At 39.3% G+C, this 26,259-nt stretch overlaps 1 protein-coding gene across 4 annotated transcripts in view; it reads right to left on the bottom strand.

Moving 5' to 3' along the window:
• The window catches only part of NBEA (neurobeachin), a gene marked incomplete at both ends in the record, with an annotated part of 550,746 nt that overhangs the window by 35,734 nt on the left and 488,753 nt on the right, over nt 1-26,259 (bottom strand). For all 4 annotated transcript variants that reach the window (XM_084277996.1, XM_084277994.1, XM_084277997.1 and 1 more), the window contains 2 exons: nt 12,577-12,744; nt 24,653-24,805. In XM_084277996.1, coding sequence (XP_084134122.1) covers nt 12,577-12,744; nt 24,653-24,805 — 321 coding nt within the window. The remainder of the gene's footprint in view (nt 1-12,576; nt 12,745-24,652; nt 24,806-26,259) is intronic.

The following is a 26,259-nucleotide window of genomic DNA, read 5'->3' as shown; positions in this document are numbered from 1 at the left end:
TCATTTTTATTTCTTTTCTTCAGACATGCTCAGCCAGACCTGTTCAGGTAAACACTACAGCACATGAAGGGGTTTTATTCTGGGCAAAATTTGAAAGTATTTTTTGTTTTCTTATTATTTAAAAGTTATTTTTTTAAAAAAATTCAAATATCTCTGATCCATCACCATTTATAGTAATCACAGTGATGAGCTGAAAGAAGCATCTAGTTACCCTGTGGCAATGAAGGCAGTGGTACTATTACACCTTCATATTCTACCTGTAGCAATGCTCCAGATATTGGGCAGGACCAGAAATGCTAGAAAATAGAGAAGTACATATGAAAAATCTCATTTTCTTCTTCATTAAGACAGAAGAGGGATCAAAATGGTACTGTTCATGAAGTTCTCCTTGGGAAAGAGACATGGAACAATCCCTTCTCTGGACAACAGGAAAACTGAGCATCTCTGTTCTTATGCCACAGCCTGGTCTGGAAAGCAGAAGAGGTCAACTTCACCTCCACTCACAGCTTTCAACAGGTCAATGCATAAAGTGAAAAAAAACAGTGGTATTTCTGAGGAAACTGGGGGAGTGAATAATTCTGAAGGACCTCCAGCTTTTACCTTGGGTCACCAAATGGCTCATGACTTCTGCTAGCCAGGAAAAGGCACAGAAGCAGAAAGAGCCTGGCTTTGCTTGTACCCAGCTGCCAGAACAAAAATCAACCTACTAACCAAACATCCCAAAAAACCAACCCTAACCTGGATAAGAATAAAATACAAGTAATCTAGACTTGGTAAGTGCTTTGAGGAATAATTTGGAGCTCCTGTGGCAGGGGGGTTGGAGTTCTATGATCCTTGGGGTCCCTTCCAACCCAGACCATTCTATGATTCTATGATTCTAAGCAAGTAAGTAGCATTGGGCTACCCATAGTTTTCAGGGATGCCAATGTAATCTGATTAGTGCTCTGCCTCTTACACATTGCAAATTTTTACTCTATGCCATTAGAAGGGAGAGTTTGTTGGAGATCCCATCAGATTTAATGCTATTTATTAGCTCCCCTGGCTTTCACTTCTGTTTAAGACACCATATATGTTTTTAATTGTCATTTTTAGGAGCACAGAGGCCTTTAAGTGTAGGCATCCTATCCATAAAACTGCAACAGTAATATCAGCAGGAGGTTTCATTGAAACTTTGAAACTTCATCCACTCTTTTCTAATTAATTTTTTTCCTTTGTGACTAAGAGCTTTACCAGTGCATGCCTACAGCTGGTTTTAACTATACAATTTATTTTAAAACCTAAATTGTGAGCTTTAAAAATTTACAGTTAAACTTTTAAAAATCAAGAATAATTGTATGTAAAGTCTCTGCATGACGATTTTATTTGTGAGGGAAGTTTTGGTGGGTTTTTTTAATAAAAATTAAATTTCTCCACCTTTGTCATTATTTTTTTGTCCATCAACTCAATTTATCCTATTTTTAATAAAAATGTCTCAGGACATTTCCTTACATCTCTTCCATTTTAACTATATTTCCCTCCTCCATACGGTCCTCTTTCTATCTTAGGAAAAGCTCATACAGTTGTATTGTATTCTGTAAAACTGCTGCACATTTATACATTTTATGTAACATTCTGAGCAAGTTGTCAATATAAGACAGAAACTTCACATGAGCCAGCAGTGGCTCTTGCAGCTCACAAGGCCAATGGTATCCTGGGCTCCATCAGCAGAGGGGTGGCAGCAGGGACAGGGAGGGGATTGTCCCTCTCTACTCTGCCCTCGGGAGGCCCCATCTGGAGTCCTGTGTCCAGAGCTGGGGCCCCCAATACAAGAAGGATGTGGAACTGTTGGAGAGGGTTCAGAGGAGCCACAAGGATGATTAGAGGGCTGGAGCAGCTCCCCTACAAAGAGAGGCTGAGGGAGCTGGGCTTGTTCAGGCTGGAGAAGAGAAGGCTGTGGGGGGACCTCACTGCAGCCTTCCAGTACCTTAAGGGACCTTATAGGCAGGAGGGAATTCAATTTTTTAAAAGAGCAGATAATGGCAGGACAAGGGGGAATGGGCTAAAGCTAAAGGAGGGAAGGTTTAGATTAGATTTTAAGGGGAAGTTTTTTACAGAGAGAGTGGTGAGGGGCTGGAAGGGGCTGCCCAGAGAGGTGGTGGATGCCCCGTCCCTGGAGGTGTTCAAGGCCAGGTTGGATGGGGCCCTGGGCAACCTTGTGTAGCTCCAGGCCTGGAGGTTGGTGTCCCTGCCTGTGGTAGGGGGGTTGGAGCTCTATGATCCTTGGGGTCCCTTCCAACCCAGACCATTCTATGATTCTATGATTCTATAAAAAAAGGAAATGTGAATATTTGGGACAGTATTTCATTTCTGTGAGGATGTAAATTACATGCAGCTGCCTTTGGTTGTAGGAAGTGCAGTATGCTCTGCCTCTGGATAGAAATCTATACAGTAGGTTCTCAGGACACTTACTGTCAACATTTTTTCAACCTGTTGCCTTTAGCCTGTGTAAATCAGCATAGGACCATCACACAGAGGGGTTTAAACAATTAAGAACTCCAAAGAGATCAATTGACTGTCCTGACAAATTTTCACTCGTAATGAAGCAATTAAAAAAATTAATGTCTACATTAACCATTAATGTGTCCAAAGTTAAAACTTATAAAGATAATCCTGAACTAAGAAAGATGCAATGAATTATGATGGAAGCTAATGTAAGAGGCACAGACTAACACAGCTACTGGCAAACTAGTTGGGTTCCTGTTACGCTCATGTCTGTTGACATAACAGAACACAGCAGAATGGAAGATACAGGTGAAAAAGTCCCAATTTTTCTCAGAATGGAAGATACAGGTGAAAAAGTCCCAAATTTTCTATCTGCCCATAGAGTACATTCTTCTTAACAGTGTGTTTTGACAATGTTTTATCATTCTAGTCCGAAATGATTCATTTAATGAGGCTTCTACAATTTCTTTTAGGATATTTGTACAGTCACATTCCAGCCTGTAGACCTTAGGAAGCTTCTGCCATTAAGCCTGAACTTTCCTGCCTGAAATTGAACCTGCAACTGCTTGCTAATCTGGTGTAAGACCAAGTAATACCCCTATCACAGTTGGCATGAGCAACTCTCCATATTCCTGCCTTTCTGCTACACGTCCCCTTTCACTCCATTACTTCTTGTCAAGATCTTACAATCTAGTTCATGAATCAGATCCTCTCACCACCGGGATGTTATTTTTTGAACTCTCTCAAATCTTTCTGGTAAGGCAGCATATAGAGTAATGAATGTACCATGCTCCTGAGGAAGTTCAACCAAAACATGAGGAAAAGAGGGTCTTTTAGCAACTGTTCATACTGCATGGTAATCTGGTCAGTAGCTGACCATAAGCAGATAGTCTTTCAAACTATTAGGACACCGACATCTTTTGATGTAGAAGTAAATAAGTTATAAGATCAAGTCTAGAGAATATCATTGTCATGAAAAATAAACATTATTAATAGCTAAACTAACAAGTAATCTTTACTGCCCAACGGAAAACTTAGGTGTTTCAGAAAGCCATTACACAGAACATACACATCATATTTCTATTTCCTTTACAACTAATAACATTCCCTGTAGGAAAAAACAAAAGAAAATGAGGAAAACAGGGAAGCAAACAACAGAAGAGGCCTTCTGAAGGCTTGCAATAATGAAAGAGGAAAGGGTACTTCATCATTAAAGAATGCATTTTAGGTGTGACCTTTTTTCCTCTTGTTTATTATTGAAATAAAACATGATCACCAAAGACATTTTTTAATGCTTAGAATGCAGACCAGGCTCGGAAAACCAAAGTATCTACGTTTTGTTCTTGTTTTATAAATAAAAAACCTACACAAAATTAAAAGGGAGACTTCCAGCTATACTTCTGCTTTATCATTAAAAAATTAAAACTCCTTAGTAAAATCTTTCTTTGTTAATGAATTAAAATGCTTTATTAAGAATGTGGCAAAATAACATTAATGGTTAGGGGTTTTTTTTAATCAGAAAGCAAATGCTGGCTTATCTTTTGTGCTTAGCTTCATCTTTCCATCACAAATCCTCTGCCTTGTTGCCACCCTAGGAAGGTGCTTTGAGACTTGCAAAGCACATATCCTTTGGTACAAATGGTGGTTCTGACGAGGCTCCAACCATCTGCCAGCCTTCAATTTATCCATGGCAGGACATGAGAACTATCTCAGAGAACTGGCAAACCTTCAAAACTAAAAGCTGAAAAGTGACTGACAGGGAAGGAGGTAAAACATACGTACTGCAAGGTGTTGCATATAGTATTCATGAAGCTTCAGTGTGTATTAGAATTTCAGTTTTGGAAACAGGTTACACTGTTACATTTGAAATAAATGTTCTCAGTTATTTTCAGGGTTTAGCTTATAAAGAAATAATTCTGTTTGGATTATTTCCCAGAACGCATTCTTCAAAACTTCACTCTGTTCTTGACATAAATTGAAAACAATAATATAGATATACTGTACACAGGCTTCAAAATGGCATTAAAGAGGCACATTATCAATATGTTTAAAACATTTAGAAAGCTCAGCTTTGCATCTTTCTAAGTGAATGACTAGATACTTAGACTGAGTAATATCTGTTCCAATAAACTGCTGTGTGTGAAATGTTTTGAATAATAGTTAATTTATGCTGAGGTAATGACAGAGTAATATAACTGAAATCTGTGCTAATAGGAAAAAAGAAGCCCCTTCCAGCTATTTCTGTTAGAATAAGCTGCAGTAATTTTCATTCCATCTTTTTCTCTCTCTCTCTCACATAAAATATTACTTTAAGTGTATCTTAAAATTCTTGATGCTAATTTTAAAAATCAATAATTGGTACCTGTCATCCATATGGAGAAAAACAAAATAACCAGACAATAAAGAAGAAATTTTCATGTACAAGACCTATATTTTACATATTTCTGCAATAAAAGAGAGCAACTGCAGCTAATGATGTTCTTTTTATATCAGCGAAACATTCAGTTCAGTTTGGGTAAGACTCCAGGATGTTCTGACAAAAATACATCTGAAAATTCTAATGTAGATGAGAACTAGCCAAAAAATTTATTCCAAATAATCCTCAAAGTAGATTGAGCCATTTTCTGGGCTGTGAGTTATTCACAAACTCACCCTGGTATTCCTCTGATGAACAAATTATCTTAAATATTTATCAACTAGGTTGGTTGGAGTCTCATCAGCTAAATAAGTTATCATCAGTTCTGCAGTTTGAATGCTCATGTATGGTGATGTATGTAGAGTGGCAGTGCTTAGCTCTGTCTGGATGCTGAGCTTTTTAATCACAAGTACAATGAATAATAAAGAAATCCCAGATCTTCTAATATGCTGTTTTTGCACTCAGATCCACCTGTACGCCACAATTTGTTTTACTTCCAGGAACTGTGAATTTTCTTGACTATGAAGAGATTCTGAACTCCCACAAACATGTAACAGCACAATCCAGGAATGGTCATGAACTCAGATCAGCACAGATTCACTACAATACCGGCTACATCTAATACATCCATTAACTGGAGACATCATGAGCAATCATTAAGCTAACTGTAGATAATTGTTCTAAGCAATGGTAGAAGGATGTTTTAAATTCAGAATCCTATGGATCAGATTACAATTTTGGACTACTTGGCATAAATGACTTGTGTTACTTAGGGTAGGTGCCCAAAAAGTTATTTCATAGTAAAATGGGATGCATAATTAAAATATTTACATTAGTAAAGACCTCCTGAAAGCCCTTTCTCTGGGATGAGGCACAAGTAGAAGAGCACACATTCATTTCAAAATAAATGCCTATACATTGGGCAGTTACAGTGTGGTAACTGACCTCATGCAATTTACACCATTTCCTTATTGAATAGTCTGATTTAAGGTGTCTCCTCCAGTACACGGTGTATACTGGAAGGAATCTCTATCTACAGAAATAAATACCTTACCCTCAAAAAATCCCTCTGTTTTCCTTCTAGATCTACAGAGAGCCAAAAAAACAGAGTGACAGCAAGTAAAGACATTTACTCTTCCTTTCCTATCTACAGAAGAGAATACTGAGCTCTGGAACTCACTGGAAAGACATGAGAATGATCGTACCCACAGATACTCAAGGTGGTTTTCCCCAAAACTGTCTATTGATTCGGTCAGGGAGGGGGAAAAGAAACAAAACAGCTATTTCCCATGTCTGGAAGTGCAGACTTCTCAACAGAAATCAAGAGAACACAAGCACACATTTCTCAGAGAAGAACAGAGCCCTTAGCCTTTAAGAAAATCATTTCCACTCTGATGATGTCTTTTACTGGAATAACTGTTCTTGTTATACAGATTCCTTCAATTAGCTTTGAAAGAGGTGGATACTGATACCACTTGCCACTTCCTACTTATTTCACCACAGTCTGTGTTCATGCCTGAGTAGGGCTGCTCCTAGAAAGGGCGCAAAGACCGTCCCTTGTATGGAGGCAATTAAGCACAACCGAACGCGCAAGTGGCCGGTCCTGTGGGTACAATTCCATCCAGCAGATCCACGGGGGTGGTTTTGATATTCTTGTCACATCAAAGAAACGGCGCCCAGAAGAAAAAGATCTCACAAGTTAAAAATGAAATCAGAATAAATAAGAATAACTCTGAGGGAAAGCAGGAATGAGCACACAGTTGCAAGGGGCTGGCGTTACCTTGAAGGTATCATATAGTGTGATTAGAGTAGCGTGTTAATTTTTTCCTCATAAATTTGCCAGGTTGAGTCACCAGGGAAAGGCTAGCATTCCAGCTCCCTTTGTTAAAGATATATCTATCTTGCTGAGTCTTGACAGCCCTATCATGTCAGCCCTCTGTAGTAGCAAAGAGGGTTCCAGCAAGGAGGGGGGGGGGAAAAGGGAAAGGGGAGGGGGGAAAGAAGTGAAAACTGATGTGATCTACTCTGCTTCCTGTGGGCATATTTCACTATAGCAGATCCAGAGGGATGCTTTGTTATTCCTGTCAGATCAAAGAAAGAGATAACCAGAGAAAATATAAGAGAAAAAATAAAACCCAGAAATGAGGGTAACTGAAAAGCACGGCAAGACTACCGCATCATTACGCCTTTTCAAATTATTTAAATATGCTAAATATCAAGTCACCACCAAAGAAATAAATATTGCATAGGCCATATGCTCTGTTAGCTGCCAGCAAAACTGTCCTACTAGTATTAGTTTATGGGCGCAGCAACTGCCTGTCAAACACGGGCAATTTTAATCATTTTTCAATTTGCTGTGTGAGTTGTGAGTAGGCTCAGGTATTTTGACAGGTGGCTGCTTGTAACAAATATCCCAGCCAAGCAGCTTCACATCACCTTGCTTTCCTACACACTTGCAATTCCTGACGGAGTTGGGGGAGGGATGGGGGGGTGGGAGGGAGATGCAAGCAGTCGCTGAAGTTGCAGCACCGTGTTGGGGTAGTCACTACACTGCGCTGCTAAGCTGCGCTGCAAAGGAGGATGACACCAAGATAGCCTGTAGTGCAAACTGAGAGCTGTGCACTAAGAATGCTTCACTTGGTTTTACAAACCTTTCCTAGTCATGGGAATGTCTGGGGGAAAAAAAAAAGTCAGTATTTTGATTTTGCCAATGGGATCCTGGGCTCCATCAGCAGAGGGGTGGCAGCAGGGACAAGGAGGGGATTGTCCCTCTCTGCTCTGCCCTCAGGAGGCCCCATATGGAGTCCTGTGTCCAGAGCTGGGGCCCCCAATACAAGAAGGATGTGGAACTGTTGGAGAGGGTTCAGAGGAGCCACAAGGATGATTAGAGGGCTGGAGCACCTGCCCTATCAAAGAGAGGCTGGGGGAACTGGGCTTGTTCAGGCTGGAGAAGAGAAGGCTGTGGGGGGACCTCACTGCAGCCTTCCAGTGCCTGAAGGGAGCTTATAGGCAGGAGGGGATTCGACTTTTTAAAAGAGCAGATAATGGCAGGACAAGGGGGAATGGACTAAAGCTAAAGGAGGGAAGGTTTAGATTAGATATTAGGGGGAAGTTTTTTACAGAAAGAGTGGTGAGGGGCTGGAACAGGCTGCCCAGAGAGGTGGTGGATTCCCCGTCCCTGGAGGTGTTCAAGGCCAGGTTGGATGGGGTCCTGGGCAGCCTTGTGTAGCTCCAGGCCTGGAGGTTGGTGTCCCTGCCTGTGGCAGGGGGTTGGAGCTCTATGATCCTTGGGGTCCCTTCCAACCCAGACCATTCTATGATTCTATGATTCTATGATTCTTTGATTTTAAAGAAATAAACAGAAAATGTGAACCAGCACTTCCCTGCACGCTCGATGTGCTCTCCATAGTACGTGTGATTAATCTATGACCCACTAAATGAACACACCCACATCATTATTTTGCATTTAATCTACAAGGTAGCACTGAGGATAATTTTACCTCTTCCCTTGCACTTTCTAGTGATCAATATAACCGTACCATTCCCTTTCAGCCATCACACTTTCTATCACGTGGAAACAAGTTTGCATCTTGAAATAACTAGAACTTTATTTTTGAGCGTCCAAATTTCCAGGTGTTTGGGAAAAATGAGGCTCCCAACATATATAGACATTTTAGGAGAAACCAGGGGAAGAATTACATCTACCTGAAGTAGAGATCCAAAGCCATCAAAGGACAATAAATAAGCTGTATTTCCCATACTTTTCTTTATACATTACCATCCTCAGCATCAAACCCCTGAAGTCAGCCACATCTGTCCAGTGGAAAGGATTTGGATTATGATGTAAACTAACAGTAAAGACAATTCCAAATAACGTCTAATGTCCAATATAACTACTGTTTACATATTAAAAAGAGATACAGGCTTTGTACCAGGGATGTTCTGTCATGTTTCTCCACAGGAGAAGACTGTCATGGTAAAGTTCATTATCAATTACTGCTTTACAAGTACAAGATGAGTTAAGCTGTCATAATTTTCTCAGCCAGAGATCCTGTGCTGTCAAAGAATGTCAATTTTTAATCTGACAAAAGGAAGAAAATTATCTGTTATTCTGACCTCTAATTTCTTGACATTTTAATGCTGTAATTGCTGTGGTTAGTGCTGCAACCATGATTTCACCTGTCAAGTAAGAATGAATCAATATCCTTAAGCTGTTCTTCAACGTTTTAGCTTTCACCTCACTGCTTTTACTTTAAGAATGGGAAAATGTACAAATAGAATACAAAAGGTTGCATTAACAATAATAATTGGGGGTCTGAAAAAAATGTTATTTTACTACACATTTTTTCTCCACCTTATTACTATATGAAAACAATGTGTAGAATAAGAGAGACCATTGGAACGGATAGAACTGGAGAATTTCCCAGTTTCTAATCATAAAAGATCTAAGCAACAAAATACAATTTTATACATTCTGTGAAGCACTGAAGTCAGGACTTTCATGTTGCCCTCATCAATGACTGAAAGAAATTATAGTGATCATTTTGGGGTTGTTTTTTTTTTTAGGCATCAGAAAATTACAAAGTTGTGTGAAAAATCACAATCAGTATGTTTAAATTAAATCAATATATTTTACCCCTCCAGTGCAGATCTTTTGCTACTAAAGAACTATTATAGAGGGAAACATATGTGACTTCGTAGACTTTAGTATTCTAAAACTTATCCCAGCATTCCATTTTCATTCGTGGTGTGTTTGCAAAAAAAGCAAGCAAGCCAGAGGAGAGTCTTCTACTAAATTGGTCCAAAAGGAACAAAAGCATGGGATGGCCATTTTTCCAGTGGTAAATAGTAGAGAGTTCTTAGAGGCTTCCCCCATCCATGTGAGAAAGGTGTAAGGAATGGCAGGGGTGAATTATCCCACCAATGAATAAATTTTTCTTCTAGCCAGATGGTAACTGAAGTGACTCCTTTGCCATTCCTCACAGAAATGAAGACACTGTGTTCCTCAGTGGTTAAGTGAGGTGCTCAAGCAAAGGGTGAAAGTAAAAGGGCCAAGGTATAGCATGATCAGCTCATGGGGATCTGTCTCTTTAAATGATGTCTTTCAATCAGCTCAGACCTGAATGGCAGGGGGTTAGTTGAAGCCTTATTTCACTGGAAAGGTTCTGCCCAGACTCAGCTCAAGATAAAATTAGCTATGGCCACAGTTTGAGGAGGCTAACACTGTATGTGAGCCCACTGGCCTGATAACAGCTGGTGCTGATAAGATTGCATTGATTGACTTATTTCACAGCCATTTATTGAGAACATTCCCCATCTTCTGACAGACAAAACCAACTCAGTTTACACAGAAAATAAACATCAAGAGCATTTGGATACTGAGATATATATTTTCCTGGATAACTTCAAAGCTCAATTAATTTTAGACTGCAGCCTTTCCAAGTTAAGATGCCAGACTCCACCACCTGCCACTGCAAAACATACTAAACAATTGTGATCACTCTTTTTTAAAGGTGCTAGTGTTCCTATCCTTACATTTCTTTATTTATACGTTGGATTCAGAGGCTTTTTATATATCTTCATATTTATTTTCTGGAATATCTCATAAAAGCCAGAATAAAGTAAAAAAAAATTCTAACAAAACAATTTACATAGAGCATATATAACTGTAACAGAAAAATGATACTGAAATAGCAGATCTACTAGAACATCAAGTTGCCACATGCTTTAGTACTGGCCAGAGAATGTCTGCTAGTTTCATAAACAAGCTTGGGGAAAAAGAAGGCAGTTCTAAATCTGTCTATATTTACATGTGTGTTGAAATTTCCTATTAAAAATTAATTAAAAGTGGTATTTAATCTTTTTATGACAAACCACAGATGTCCAATGACTGAGATTTCTTCAAGGAGAATGCATGCTATTTTCAAATGCTTGCATACAGCTGTATGAATCTGTACATAACAAAAATTAGCAGGGAGGATTAAGTTTTTCTAGACATGTTGCCTTCTCATTGCTGACAATGAATCTTATTTACTAATCTAACTTGTGGCAGTGGAGATACAATTTTTCTTGAAGTTTACATGGCATAAATAGCCTAAGAAGAGGTTTTTACGCTGTTGACTGCCAGGGCATGGGTTAGATGTGCAAGTGAGTGAACAAAATAATCTCCATGCATTTCTTGAAATTTCTGATGACAAGTTATGCATGTAAGGAGAGCCACGGGAGAGCTGAAGAGTCCCATCATGTCAGAAGCTGTTAAATAAGGTGCACAGACAGACAGATAGACCTCAATCCTACAAGCTGCCCTGTGGGAGTAGACCCTTAAAGTCAAGACATAGGAGTCTGCCCACGCAAATCAGGACCTTAAACCATGCTTTCATAGTGCTTGACACCTCTTTTAGACTTTAAAAACATGTTGTTCCTTTGTATCTCCAGTTTTGTACCTTACTCTCCTTGTGCTTGAAGTTTTAAATATGGAAAACAATGTAGATGCTAACATGAAATATTTGAGGCTGTGGGATCAGTGCAATTCTGGCCATTCTTAAAACTAAGCAAGCATTAACTGTTTATAAAATACAAGCTTTGCAGGGCATGATGTGAAAACCCAGCTCTGTGGAAGCTAGGGGTCTCTATGCTTTTAGTTCTGCTCCTCAAAAAGCACCAAATGTAACAAGATACAACAACACGCTCCTAAAATCAACTATTCAGCGGAATACAAATGCATTCTAGAATCTATTTCCTTCTGAAATCTGTAGACTTCAGTCTCCAAGATTGGAAAACAAACAAACAAACAAAAAGCCATCACCTGGCAATGTATAAATTATTCCTGTTTTGCATACAGCAGATGGCAGCTATCTAGGGGAATGGAAGATTGTGTGTACAGCTTCATCACAGCGGTACTCATCTAGCAGCTGTTGCTTCTTCACACTTTTCACCAAATTTCAATTGTTTTAGCCAACAAATGGATGATATTAGGAAATAATAATTCAAATTTATAGTCTTACTAAAAACAAATACAGACACTGGAAGGAAACTTGTATTAAGATTGCTAGGAGATTTTTTTTTAAATTTACTGATAAATTTGAAATGCTGACTTGTATATATATATATATATATGCACATATACATATATTTCAGGCATACATATATACAAACAAATACTTGTATGCCCAACAAATTGCAAATATTTTATAGTTTGGTAACAGTTTAATCATCGTTTACCTTGTGATTAACAAAAGCAATCTGAATAATCGCTACAGTCCATCTAACAAATATATTCCCACCAACATTAGCAGACTGAAAAGGTTAGGGTTTTTTCCCTTATGATTATGACACAGTTTTTTCTTTCAGCTTTTCAGTTCTCCTAAGTGAACTTAATAAAAGTAAATTATAAATAGCAGAATATATATTACAGAATATACACTACATTATAATTTCCCATATCATAGTTGACCAATAAATATATTAATAACTTCAAGCAATAAAAAACCCCAAAACCCAACACTGGGTCATCTGTTTTATTGCTAGTTTATTAATATTTGCTTCTGAAGTCACCTAGGGCCTATGTGCTGAATCAAGTCACACAGAACAATTTTCTCGAGCGGTGACAGATGAAAAAAGTACCTTTTTTCTTGTGAGATGACAGCAGTTTTTAGAATGAAATGGCAGTAAACACCTACCTCCCTGAGGACAGGATCAGTGATACTGTCCAGGTTCACAGAGCCTTCATATGTTAGGTAGTGGAAAACGTTGAGGGCTCGCACTGCTTCTGGTCCTCGTTGCTTGTAGCCAAATATAAGGTCAATCCACTGATGAAGTTGACATGATACAAACTCACTTTCAAGGGCCTGCAAGTGAAATTCAAGAGTTATTAAGTAAATTCCATCTTGAAATTTCATGCTTAAATTAGACCTTACTTTCTCCTATTAACTGAGGAAACACAATGAGTATCATTACATTTCCTGTTCAGGCTTATTCAATATACTTTAAACTCTTCAAACATCAAAAATCAGATCTAATTTTATTGGGAGAGAAACTAAAAAAATATTCTTTCCCTCAGCTTTATATCAAGCTAATTTTCTTGGGGTTTCTCTGGGTTTCTCCTTGCTGCAAGGGTTTCAATTATTAATTTTTGAGCTTATCAAAACCTGATGAAAATGGGAAAACAATTTCAACAACCCAGTCTTCCAACTCATTGTCCAACTACTTCTAATTAGTCTTAAATCTAGAATAGAAACTTGAGGATTAAAAAGCTAGATGGTAAAATGAGGTTCTGAACTCAAGGTGGGAGTTGTAACCGATTTCTCAAAGGGGAAAAGCATTTTTCACATTCATTTTTAACATTAGGTTGGCTCACCAATGAAAACAAAGGCTATGACTAGCTATCTGAAAAATGGATTCAAGGATTTGCTCAGCATATGGAAAGAGATTAATGGAAGAAATTATGATAGTATTACCACTGAGACTGAGCCAACCAATATGCCTTTATCAGACATGATTGGCATCCTTAGTAGATACCACTGATTGAACTAGAGCTGAAAGGCAAAGGCATTACATAGTTGCATAGAATTATGAAATTATATCCTGAGTTGGAAAGGACCCCTAAGGATCATACAGTCCAACCCCTGGCTCCACACAGGACCAGCAAAGTCAGAGCATGTGACTGAGGGCATCATCCAGGCGCTTCTTGAACTCAGTAAATGTAGGTGCTGTCACTACTTACCTGGGCAGTCTGTTCCCAGACTACTTGTCTCAGTTTCCTAAGAGCCCACACCTGGATACACAATCGTTCTCCTCTAATGACTCATCATCATGTATTTAAGATAGCATCCTGGCACACTCATTCCTTCTTTCCTAATGAAACTTCAGAAAAGGACTGATTCATTTCATTGCTAAAGTTTTTAAACATGTCCTTGCCAAATCTACATTACAGTCCTGCTTTTGTACAGTGTCATATATATCCTTCCATCAGAACAAGTGTGGTTCAGTTCTCTTCTAGTTTGTTACAAAAAAACCCTAGGGTTGGGGTTAGAAGGAACCTCTGAAGGTCATCTGGTCCAACTGTTCTGATCAAGCAGGGCCACCTAGAGTAGGCTGTCCAGACCCATACCCTACCAGCTTTTGAATATGTCCAAGGATGGAGGCTGAACCTGTGCCAGTGCTCAACCACCCTCAAAGTAAAGAAGTGTTTTCTGATGTTCAGAGGGAACCTCCTATGTTACAGTTTGTGCCCATTGTCTCTAGGCTTGTCACTGGGCACCACTTAGAAGAGTCCGTCTAGCTAACAACCCCCCCAAAAAAAAACCCCAGACTTAATGCAATTTATTCTCTAAACATTTATTTAAATACCCATTTGGCCACTCTGGGTCAGCTCTCCTGGTTGTGCTCTCCTGGGTTCTTTTGCACCTGGCAGGGAGTGAGAAGCTCAAAAGTCCCTTATCTAATGCAGCCACTACAACTATACCCAGCAACAAATGAATGTGTTATCGACATCATTTTCATACTAAACACAAAACACAGCACTACACCAGCTACTAGAAAGAAAATTAACATTATCCAGCTGAAACCAGGGCTTTATCCACCCCTTATTCCATACCATCCACATCGTGCCCAGGTCCTATACTTCCCAACACATTCCAATCAATCACCATAACTTTTCCTGTCTTTTGATATGTACACAGACAACATTCCCCTAGAATCACAGAATTGTAGGGGTTGGAAGGGACCTCGAGAGCTCAAACCCCCCTGCCAAAGCAGCTCCCCAGCTCATATTGCACAGACAGGCGTCCAGGCGGGGCTGGAATCTCTCCAGAGATGGAGACTCCACCACCTCCCTGGGCAGCCTGTCCCAGGGCTCTGGCACCCTCACTGGGGAAAAGTTCTTCCCCATGTTGCTGTGGAACTCCCTGTGCTCCAACTTGCAGCCATTGCCCCTTGTCCTGTCTCCACAGACACTGAAAAGGGGCTGCCCATTCCCCCTGCATCCCATACTTTAGATATTTATAAACATTCATAAGGTCCCCCCTTAGTCTTCTTTTCTCCAGGCTGAACAGTCCCAGCTCCCTCAGCCTTTCCTCACAGGGGAGATGCTCCAGGCTATAGGCCATTCGAGTAAAATGTCAATGTCAAACCTAACACTACTCACTGCATGAAGGCAGAGCTTGCAGCAACCCTGTAGATTACATTATCTAATATAGTTAATTTTGAAATACATGGCTTTTTCTTTTTTTCCCCTTGAGAAATCTTAATTCATTTGTTGTTTCTAGCACAGTGCTACTACTCAGCAGAGACACTCTCCAGCTAGGAGAGTGTTTCATGTCTGCCCTGGGAAAGTTCAGATTTTACAGGCAAATAAACATTGGGGGAAAAAATGTTTTCTTGTTATTCCTTTACATCAAAAAGAGCCTGCTTCAGGAATCATCACTGGACATGGCAGTACTGTGGGATGCACTGCCCACCAGCAGCAGCCCTCTGCCCACCATCCCATGTGCAGGAATAGCTACAGACGGAGTAAACCAAACGGGTCTGGTTCCTTGGGTAATCACACAGTGGCTCCTCAGACATTCTCCTGACAACCTTCCATGAGGAAGAGGAACTCTCTGTGCTGTGGTGAAAAACCCTTTTCTGTCGAAACCAGTGACTGTTGTTTCTGAGGAAAAGGGATCATAGAATCATAGAATCATAGAATGGTCTGGGTTGGAAGGGACCCCAAGGATCACAGAGCTCCAACCCCCCTGCCACAGGCAGGGACACCAACCTCCAGGCCTGGAGCTACACAAGGCTGCCCAGGGCCCCATCCAACCTGGCCTTGAACACCCCCAGGGACGGGGCACCCACCCCCTCTCTGGGCAGCCTGTTCCAGCCCCTCACCACTCTCTCTGGAAAAAACATACCCCTAAAATCTAATCTAAACCTTCCTCCCTTTACTTTTAATCCATTCCCCCTTGTCCTGCCATTATCTACCCTTTGAAAAAGCTGATTCCCCTCCTGTTTGTATGTTCCCTTCAGGGACTGGAAGGCTGCAATGAGGTCCCCCCGCAGCCTTCTCTTCTCCAGGATGGGAAGGCTCAGGCTTAATAGCTGACAGGTAGCTCAGTTTTTCAAGGACTTCAATTCAGGGTACCAGAAGAAGCTCTAAAGAAATGTTGCAGAAAGCCATATAAAAATTTGTTGTTTCCTTTTCAAAATCAGAGGCCATCATATGCAAATTGCAAGTAATATTATTTAAATAGCATTAATATTACTTAACGCTAAATACTATTAAACTAATACTATCTGGTATTCAAAGCATGTCTCCCAATAAATAATTAAGAAATGCCAGATCCTTAATTATATGGTATTGTGTGCATGCAACATGATATAGTCAGCAACTACATCATCACATATAATCTTTTTCATAGGACTTTTCCCTCATTTAGCATGCAAGATGTTAGCATGCAAGGCCAAAATCAAGTATGCCACAGCAACCATAAATAAAGCATTTCCTAACTTTTAAATGCTCACTTTTTAATATTGTTTTGTATGAAATGAAACTTTAAATAGAATTTAAAGCTTGTTCTCTTTCCAGCATCCATCTCCAGCCAACTTAGAATGAGCAGCCTGACTGCTCTCTTCCTCCTCTGAACTCTGCATATTTAGGTGTTTTTTCTGCATCTGTATACAATATTTATTTATTAAAATGTGATTAAGAAAAGAACAATTTTTTGGCATTTGCTTTGGTCAAAAATAGCATCAGTATTTCTCATATACAGGGACCATTTCAGGAAAATAGCAAAACTTTTGACTATTTAAAGTCAATTTAAAGTAAACTTGGAAAAATAAATGCTTGGTTAAACGAGCATATTTCACCCATTATCTCCTCTAACATCCTCTCCCTGGTGTTAGGAGAGTTGAATGCCTATGTTATGTTTCCCTGAGGCAGTTTCTACTTGCATGACCAGCCCTTACTCAGCAGCTTGTCATTCCAGAGAAGGTCTTACTGACCCTGGCAGGTTTGGAGAACTTCCATTTCACATGGGTGAATGGTTCTTTAATAACTTATCAAATAAATGAGCTACTTCTTAACAGCAGCATGTCATGTCTTCCATCTCCAGTCCATGTTTACAGATCTAATGGTTCTTTGAAAGTCTGTACACTGAAACGTAACATGAGATTTGAGGAAATTTGTATGGAGTGAATTGAATTATTTGAATTATAATTTTAACAGCTCCGTGGAAATTTGGAAGTTGGAAGAATTACTGTCAGGGATGATGCAAGGATGTTCATGGTGGTGAGGGGACTGATAGTGCTGTGCCTGCCAGGCATGTTGTGGTGGAAGACCAGTGTGTTGGGGAAGATTGGGGCAGAGTCCAGACAGGAGGGTGTAGAAAGGAGTCAGAGCTGTGAAAGAGAGTGGTTCTGCCAATGGTAGCTTGGGCTCCATCAGGAGAGGAATGGCCAGCAGGGACAGGGAGGGGATTGTCCCTCTCTACTCTGCCCTCATGAGGCCCCATTTGGAGTCCTGTGTCCAGGTCTGGGGCCCCAATACAAGAAAGATGTGGAACTGTTGGAGAGGGTTCAGAGGAGCCACAAGGATGACTAGAGGGCTGGAGCACCTGCCCTACAAAGAGAGGCTGGGGGAGCTGGGCTGGTTCAGCCTGGAGAAGAGAAGGCTGTGGAGGGACCTCACTGCAGCCTTCCAGTCCCTGAAGGGAGCTTATAAGCAGGAGGGGAATCAACTTTTTAAAAGAGCAGATAATGGCAGGACAAGGGGGAATGGACTAAAGCTAAAGGAGGGAAGGTTTAGATTAGATATTAGGGAGAAGCTTTTTACAGAAAGAGTGGTGAGGGGCTGGAACAGGCTGCCCAGAGAAGTAGTAGATTCCCCATCCCTGGAGGTGTTCAAGGCCAGGTTGGATGGGGCCCTGGGCAGCCTTGTGTAGCTCCAGGCCTGGAGGTTGGTGTCCCTGCCTGTGGCAGGGGGGTTGGAGCTCTATGATCCTTGGGGACCCTTCCAACCCAGACCATTCTATGATCCTATGCATGGGTCTCCAGCTGTGGGCTGCAAAAGGTGCTGTGAGACACTCACATCCTCCCATTGGGGTGTTGTGTGGGGTACTGTGCACAAACAATAGGTAGGGTGCACTCAAGAATGGGGCACCAAAAGCCTACAAAGTCCTACCTGTCCCTTGGTGGGGGCAAGGCCAGTCATCTGTACTTTCTAACCTGCATTTGTATTAGGAGAAAGCTTCTGATGTCAGGACTGACCTGGTTTGCTGGTGTTTCTCTCAAGTACTTCTGCAACGCTACTCAAGTGATCCTTACAAAATCCTCTCCCTAATTTGCTCTAATGCACAGGCAGCTCCCCCTCCATGTAAGTGCCTCCTGAAAATTTATGAGCTGTTCCCTGTCGACAGTACATCATTTGGTTTCTCAAGAATATGCAATGCTCAGTAGGGAATAGGGTGAGGGAATTTTCTGAGTAAAAAATAATCTGTAGGTACAGGAGGAACAACATACAGAAAAAGATAACGATAAGGTCCTTAAAATAGGCTACTGATGGCCCTAAAGAACAGCATTTTACAAGAGCAGTTTGGCTTTAAGGCATTTTGGGGGCTTTCATTTTTTTTAGCATATTTATGAAATATGAGGAAACAATTATATGCTTTTTTTCTTTTTAGAAAAGCAGGAATAATTATTACTTACATAATTCCATCATATTAATTATGGGGTTTAAAAATCCTTACTGTTAAGAAGAAATGAGCTAATATCCAGCTTGTTCTCTATTATAATTAAAATACACAGCAGAGCTTGATGCACAGAGCCTCAAACTGAACTCGTTTGAACCACTGTTATTAGTGCTTCATCATCAAATAGCAGCACTGCTGTCAGTATTTCCTCATGGGTTTTGTTTTGAGGAAGGAGTGTCTTATGTTGCTCCTTTCAGTGGAGTGACTTTTATTGCTAATAAGCAAACTGCAAGTATTATTACACATTTAGTGGGGGAAAGAAGAATATTTTGAAGTAAAAGTATTGTGTTTCTTGTGTGTTTGCAGCAAGTGTATGCACACATGTTCCACAGGCTGAAAATCTGACCTGTAGCTGCTGTACAATATAAATAGGGATAAGGAAGTTTATGCTCATGTACAAGCTAAATAAAGTCAGTACGAGCCAATTAACTGCTTTAGTGGGATTAAGCACTGTAGCTTTTTCCAGACCTCTGTGCAGTTATGAACACTGTACACTTTCCTCCCCAATCACCCTAATTTGATGTTAATATTAATTTCTGCAGAGCTTCCAGTAGGAGGCATTGGGGGTTATCTTAAGGCACAATGTGGGAAGCATCAGGAGTGCTGGATTTCTCAAATATACCATTCCAACCTATGCTGAGCATTTTCTGGTACCTGAGTAGTTTTTGTTCCCAGAGAAGAGGAAAGCTCTGATGCTGCCCCTCATTTGGACCACCAAACAAGGCAAACCTTGGCTTGTTTCCCTCCACTCCAAAGCTATATGCTGTCTATCTCTCCAAGAACTCCTTCCACCTTATCCTGATATTAATTTACATTCTCTATGTTTAAAAATATTTCCTTAAAACTACTGTGAGATGCCTTTTTTGGTTTGTTTTGTTTTGTAGCTCTGCTCAGTAACAGACCATCAGTAGTGAGCTCTGTTTTTCTCTTCTCCCCTTAAACCTGCACCCCCCAGCAGTCACTGAATGTAGAGATTCTCTCTGCCTGATAGTTCTCCACCTCATTCAGCATTTCTTGTACCAACTACTGGAGTAAACTCCTTGGCTGTTGCCATAGAATAAAACAGGAAATGCTGGTACATGAAATAAGTTGTGTTCATTTCAACAAGCTGGTATTTTAATAGATGTGAAACAGAAGTGGAGTCTACAGATTTGGGTTATTCAGTTTGCAGAGGAGCTGATCCTTTATGTGAGCACTTTCAAGATGTAAACAAGATTCTTCAGTGACAGAGAAAACATTAAAAAAACCAAGATGACTGCCACTTTCAAATCAGATTGAAACTCCTGTTAGCTGAATGATTTTTAATTGCATTGAGAACAAACCTTGGTGATACACAAAATAGAATAAAAAGCTACTGCTGAGGAAGTAGTACCAAATCTTATCTACTGTTATCTGCTAAAAAAAGGAACATCAACTGCTGCTGAATGGTGGGGAGAAAAAGATAAATCTTCCAGATCCCCACAGCACAGAGATTTCATAATAGATGTTTCTAATGACTATTCAAGAAGCTTTTTAATTATGAAATACTATTCATGCCTCTGAATAGCCAGGGAACTGTACAAAAAAAATGTAATTGGCAGCAGAAGAGTGCAAATAAATCATTTCAGAGACAGAGAGAAAATTCAATCTTAGTAACAGTTATGTAATAGGAAGAAAATCTGTGTAACGCAAACAGGACAGCATTCAGCCTCTGAAAAACACAATTTATAGTGAGCGCATTTTACTCAAGGCTGTAATTTCTAATTTAATATGTGCCCAATCCGTAATGAAAATATCATTATAACAAACTCTGCGTTCCCCAACCTTGCATCTTTTGTTTCCAAGCTAAAGAATGCTTATTAGAAAAGCTCTGCTCCAGTGTTTCGCAGTGGTGCTCCCTGCCTTGATTTAACATGCTTGACTTCCTGACTGAATCTGTTCTATTTCTGGCTCTCAGGACTGCTCTAAGTCTGTGGGGATTGAGAGGCTGAGTAGGACTACAGATGCACATCTGTGAAAGGTTTTATGCGTGGAGGGGTGGTTTTTTTTTTTTCCCCTGGTAAACTGGGAGATTATGATTGATGAGCCCAGCATTAGGGTAATGTTATCAGGGACACTTTCTGCCTCTGTCCTTTGTGCCGTCACCGAGGTCAGCCCATAATCATGTTAGCATTGAACATAGTGCTTTATTAATGTTTCATGAGTAACTCTGTAGTAATCAGTCTAGCTTTGTATGGATAAATAAAACTGCTACAACAATCCCTGATGTATACACTGAGTGCTTTAGAAGCTACTGTAATAGGTCTTTAAAAGTAACTTGACTCGAATGTCTTTTCTGGTCTTTATAAGTCTTAATTTTCACAAGTTGGAAGGAATCTCTTTTGATGGAAAACCACTTCCAATTCCCTTCCTGTGTTTAGTCAGAAGTGTAAAATACCCAGCTGAACAATGAAATAAACCACCACCAAAATCCTGCCTGCTGTTTATTAATTGGCACGGGATTTTAGTAAAGCTTGTTAACCAGCTGGTTAAATTACGTAGCTTTTTGTCACTCTGCCTCTGTGATGTTTTCTGGGCTGCTCTCTACTTGCTTTGGTTAAATCTCAGGATGAAAAGCTGAAATTCTTGCTGTCGTTTAAAGAAAATGTTTACATTCATAAATGTGCAAGTAGGCTGTATATAAGGATTTGTGTTTGCTCCCACATAAAATTACAAGTTAGATATGCCTGTAGCAAGCAAAAAATATGCATGAAGAAAAGAAAACAGTGTCACCTAGGGATAAACAAGATCCCTCTGTACATCATACAGCATCACGTAGGATCCTTTCCACTGAAATGAAATGATTACTGCTGATTTCATTAGACAAGGGATCAGGATACCACTTGAAATATTCCTCAATTTTTTCTGGCTTCCCTGTAAACATGTTCTCTACTTGCTTTGCTAAGTTCTGGTAGAAATTCCAGGCTTGCCCAAGCTTGCTGTGTTTTACACGTCAGCACCACACCCAGGCTATTTTATGGTTTTTTCTCAAGATAGATTCTTGTATAACAGCCAAAGCTTGGCCTGGGGATGACCTAACTGAATAATGCATCTGCTGGCCAGTTCAAAACACGGAATCAGACATTAGGTAGGGAATGTAAAATTTTCCTATCCCTTTATGTCTGTTCCCTACTTTGACCAGTGTAGTTCTAGCAACCAAAACAAAAAGATTTGCTGAATGTGCCAATAATACCCCAAGCAAGCAAGATTTTTCTGAAAAAAATAGTACACATTTTACCTTCCAGGATGTAATTTTATTCCTTCTCACTACACATACTCTCCACATTTTTGTGAAAGGGATTATCCTTCTTTAGCTACTTGCTACTTTATAATAAGCTTTAAAAAAACTACGCATATATCATGCCCTTTAAACACCCCAAAGTTATTCACTTTAGTTTCTATCCTCTGAACTCCATCCAAATGTGAAAACTTTTGTCGTCTAGTCGCCCAGAAGTGAATCTGATATTCCAGGTGCAGTCTCAAAAGGACCATAGACAGGTACTACTGTTTACATCCTCTGTGATGCAATGATTCTCCATAGATGGCATCAAAATACACTTCTTTCTGGTGAATACAGAATTAAAGAGTTTTATCTAATCTAATTGCTGCTTGCTGTCACCCTTCCCTCTCCACTGCTCTATTTTTGGTGCTATTTTTGTTTCCAGAGTTCTGCTTCCTATTGAATACATTTAATTCTTTCCTCCCATGGTGATTTTCAGTATCTTTTCTGCATCTAATTCCAATAATTCTATACCTCCTTCTCCTGTTTCCTAGGCAATTCCCAACTTTATTATCATTTGCAAACTTCATCAGAGTTCATCCTTGAAGAAAGCATGTACCTGTGTAGAACTGAATATTACTGATCATGCTCTTGCTAAAAGTAGATGCTGGGATGAATAAAGGCCATATAGAAACTGCCTCCAGGCAAAACTGTATAATAATGGCATGATGCTGACATAAGGGGTGGAAGACAGTACAGGAAGGGTATGATACGTAAGTGAGATCATTTCTGACTCTAAAAATCTGCGAAGTACTCAATTAGTTAAAGCCTGTAAGTCTAATACTACTCTAATCTTAACACCAGTTTTTCTGTCTCCTGGCAGTCTGAGCATCCTTACACATGTACAGAATCAGTCATCAGTGCCATTACAGCCTAATATTTAAAAGATATTTCCAGCTTTTAACTATCAGCCTTATTTGAAAGTATATTCCTGAAGGGAGATAAATGCTGTACTGTAAATTCATGCAAGCAGCTGTTCTCTTCCACAGAACAAAAATTTTTCTGTAGAGAGCTCCTATGCTATTTTCTAATAAGCAGAAACTGCATGACAGAAATGAAATAAAGCTAAAGCTTTTCTTCAAGTGATCTCTTATCACCTAGTGCATTTTATCCTCCTCTTAATCATTCCATCTTCATGGAAAGGAAAGATGGAGAGAAAACACATTTTAGGATACAAGAAGGAAGATTCTTTATAAAATTTCCCAAAGGGAATCATTAATATGCCCCTCTCATTATATTCCCCAATAGGTGGCAGCTTCTTTATCCTTTTTCACTAAGTCATCACACTTCTGTTCTTACAGATGTCAAAACTAAACCTTTTGGTCAACTTCAGTGTACTTACTTCCAGGGCCAGTTTGGGTTTAGCCACAAGCACAACCCAAAAAAAGGGCTCTGTGCAGCACCATGGGCATTCCTGTGACACACACTTGTGACCACACATCCCATGCCTGAGAATGCTAAGGGAGGGCTGCGATCCTTCCAGTCCACCTCTGCACGCATCTTAATTTATAGCCACCAGCTGCAACAATTACTAGTTTTGAGGAAGAATCTTACAATATATACAGCTATAAGAGAAATCAGCCAAGAATAAGAAGGAAAATGTTGTTCAGCCTCTTCCTGCCAATGAAGGACTCCTCCCTGGAACACATTTCTCATGCTTTTGTGTAAGTGCGTTTCATACGTCGCCAGTCAGGAGGATGCCATCACTTCCTTAGGACACAGCTGTATACATGTCAAAACATTTACTTTTCTAAATGGAGGACACTTCTAAATCACATACATCTAGGAATAGGTTTGTTTTTATAATATTATTCTGTTCTTTTATACTTCATATGGCTTTTTTTCTATCAACGCCTGAAGGACAATTGTCTTGAAACAGTTCTTGAAATTATATTGACAAACAGTTTAGAATCAAAACAACACTGCTAGACCTACACTGCTACCAAAAAAGCACTAAAGGAAATAATGGACAAGCTGAACAGTTCTATAACTGTATGGCAACCCATATATTGTTAAAAATATAGTTCTGACTGTACAAGCTAGGCAAGCAATATATGTTTTAACAAAGATCCATTTCCAAAACAGAACCCCAAACTATCTCTGGCCTAAATATCAGAATATACCTTGTTTTTCTCAAAAATTACTAGAAGCCTTTGTATGTATTAACTCTGTAATTAACACAATCATTATCTATCAAATTAAAGTAAAAAATCCGCAACATGAATGTTTTTCATGCTTAAATTCTGCAGAATTCATGGTGATTTCACATCAGAGCAGTCCTCTTGCAAAACTTCTGAGACTGCAATTGTTGGCTTACATTCAGGTTTCTACACTTCCAGCTCATCTCTGATGAACTGCACAGTTTGAGTTGAGGAAGGAATATAACATATCTCACGATACCAGCATTCTGAATAACCTTTTAATTTTTGATGTAGAAGGTGGTGAGGAGGCATAGCATTAAATTTTTCAGGATAAATTGTGTTGTCCAGCTCATGCCTAACTGATACTTTCTCATGAGTGAGTAAATCACTGAATTTCACATTCCATGACTTGGTTCCATGGATGAAAAATTCACTGTAAAATAAAAGGCTCTGTGAAGCAAAACAGAATGTAAATTCTCATTCATTTCTTATTTTATTTCTATAAATCTAGTTCTAAAGAGATGAAAACCAGCATTTGGTTAGCTTGATAAAACACAGAATCCCTTGCTGAGGCTAAAGTGGAGCTTACCATCCTGTTGATACGGACAAAATCTTCAGGCTTCTTAGCCCATGGCGGGAGATCAACATCATTCACAACGACTTCATCTTCTCTGATTCCTAGATTATAGCCATTGCTGTTGACAAACATCTCTGGCAGGTAGTAAAACTCTGGAATTAACTCCTAGCAATAAGAGAAAACACACAATGACTCTTTATGCTTACACAGAAATGCTAAATGGTGCTGCCAGAATCAGGCTCTGCTGTAGGACACATGAAAGGATTTCTGGTTCTGTTTATATTGCTGTGAAATTGTTTAAGAAATTTTACAATCTGTTCTCTTGTACTTCTGGTCAAACATATTTTAATAATGAAATACTCAATCCTTGTTTTTTCCAAATTTTTATGAAAAGCATCATTTTTATGAAAAGCATCATTTTGGAAAAGTGATGAATATCAATAAAGAAGACCTCTTCAGAACAGCTGGTACAAGAAACTGTCTGGTAAGCCTTCAATGCTATAAATATGTTGGTTTTTTTCAAATCTCAATTTAAATAAATGAGTTAAAAGGAGGAAAGGGCAATTGCTGGCATAGCATTGTCTTGATTTTACTTTCTCTATATTCTTTAATTGTATAAGAAAAGGTGGCAATTTTATCACCTATATAAGGAGAAAGAAGTCAGGGTGAATTCATTTCTCTAGCATAATAAAAATTCAAAAACACATGGCAAGAAAAATTTCAGCCCAACAAATGTCCTCAAAACAGAAATACATGATATTTAAACTGTGAAAGACCAATAACTGAGTAGCAACGATAATCTGCAGTGTATTAATACATTATAGATAAGTTACAGTGTGAAGTTATTCCCAGTTTCCAGGATAGATAAATAGAAATACATTTTGACATAATAAATATCAGCATTTGTTGCTGTCTACTATTTTAGCAGTAAATATTGAACTGCAATAACAAAAGAGCTTTAAAGCTTCCTAGCTCTTATTCTAATACCCAGGTATGGAGGAAATTCACTAAATTACATTGTTAAAAGCACTATGGCATTCAGTTGTGTAACATGATCAAAACTGATGACACAGCACCTGAAACCTGAGTCTCTTTGTGGTCCTTTCAAAGGCTGCAGACATGTGAAGCATAAGAAAAAAAAAATCACTGCAGACACAAACTTATCTAATTAAATCTGATCTGCAACTCCACAGAGAATAGAACAGTTACAGCATAGATGGTCCTTTCAAATTTATTCATTAAAAAAAAAAAGAGAAAAAGAATATTTATTTTACAATTTTCAATATGTCTAGGGATGCAATGTACTTGCTTCTTTACCTCATTGGTAATATACAATAAACAGCCTGCATTCAGATGAGACTAAAATGCAATGCCACTCAATATTGATCTCGTGCAAGACACTAACTGAGACATGCCTTAGTTTGAATAGTTCATTAAGAAATGAGCTGGACTTTCAAAAAGTAACCAGCAGCTAGATCAAGGCCAAACAAAAAGCAATCCTGAATAGTCTATAAGTTTAAAAAAAGAAAAAAAAATAGATTATTTTACTGACAATCTTAAATCTACTCAGAGTATTTCTAAAAGCAAACTTCCCCTCTCCTTTCCATTAAAGAGGATTC

Source organism: Gallinula chloropus (assembly GCF_964237585.1).
Source record: "Gallinula chloropus genome assembly, chromosome: 1".
In the NCBI taxonomy this organism is placed as follows: domain Eukaryota; kingdom Metazoa; phylum Chordata; class Aves; order Gruiformes; family Rallidae; genus Gallinula; species Gallinula chloropus.
Note: the sequence above shows the minus strand (reverse complement) of the source record. Positions and strands in the feature narration are given on the sequence as shown.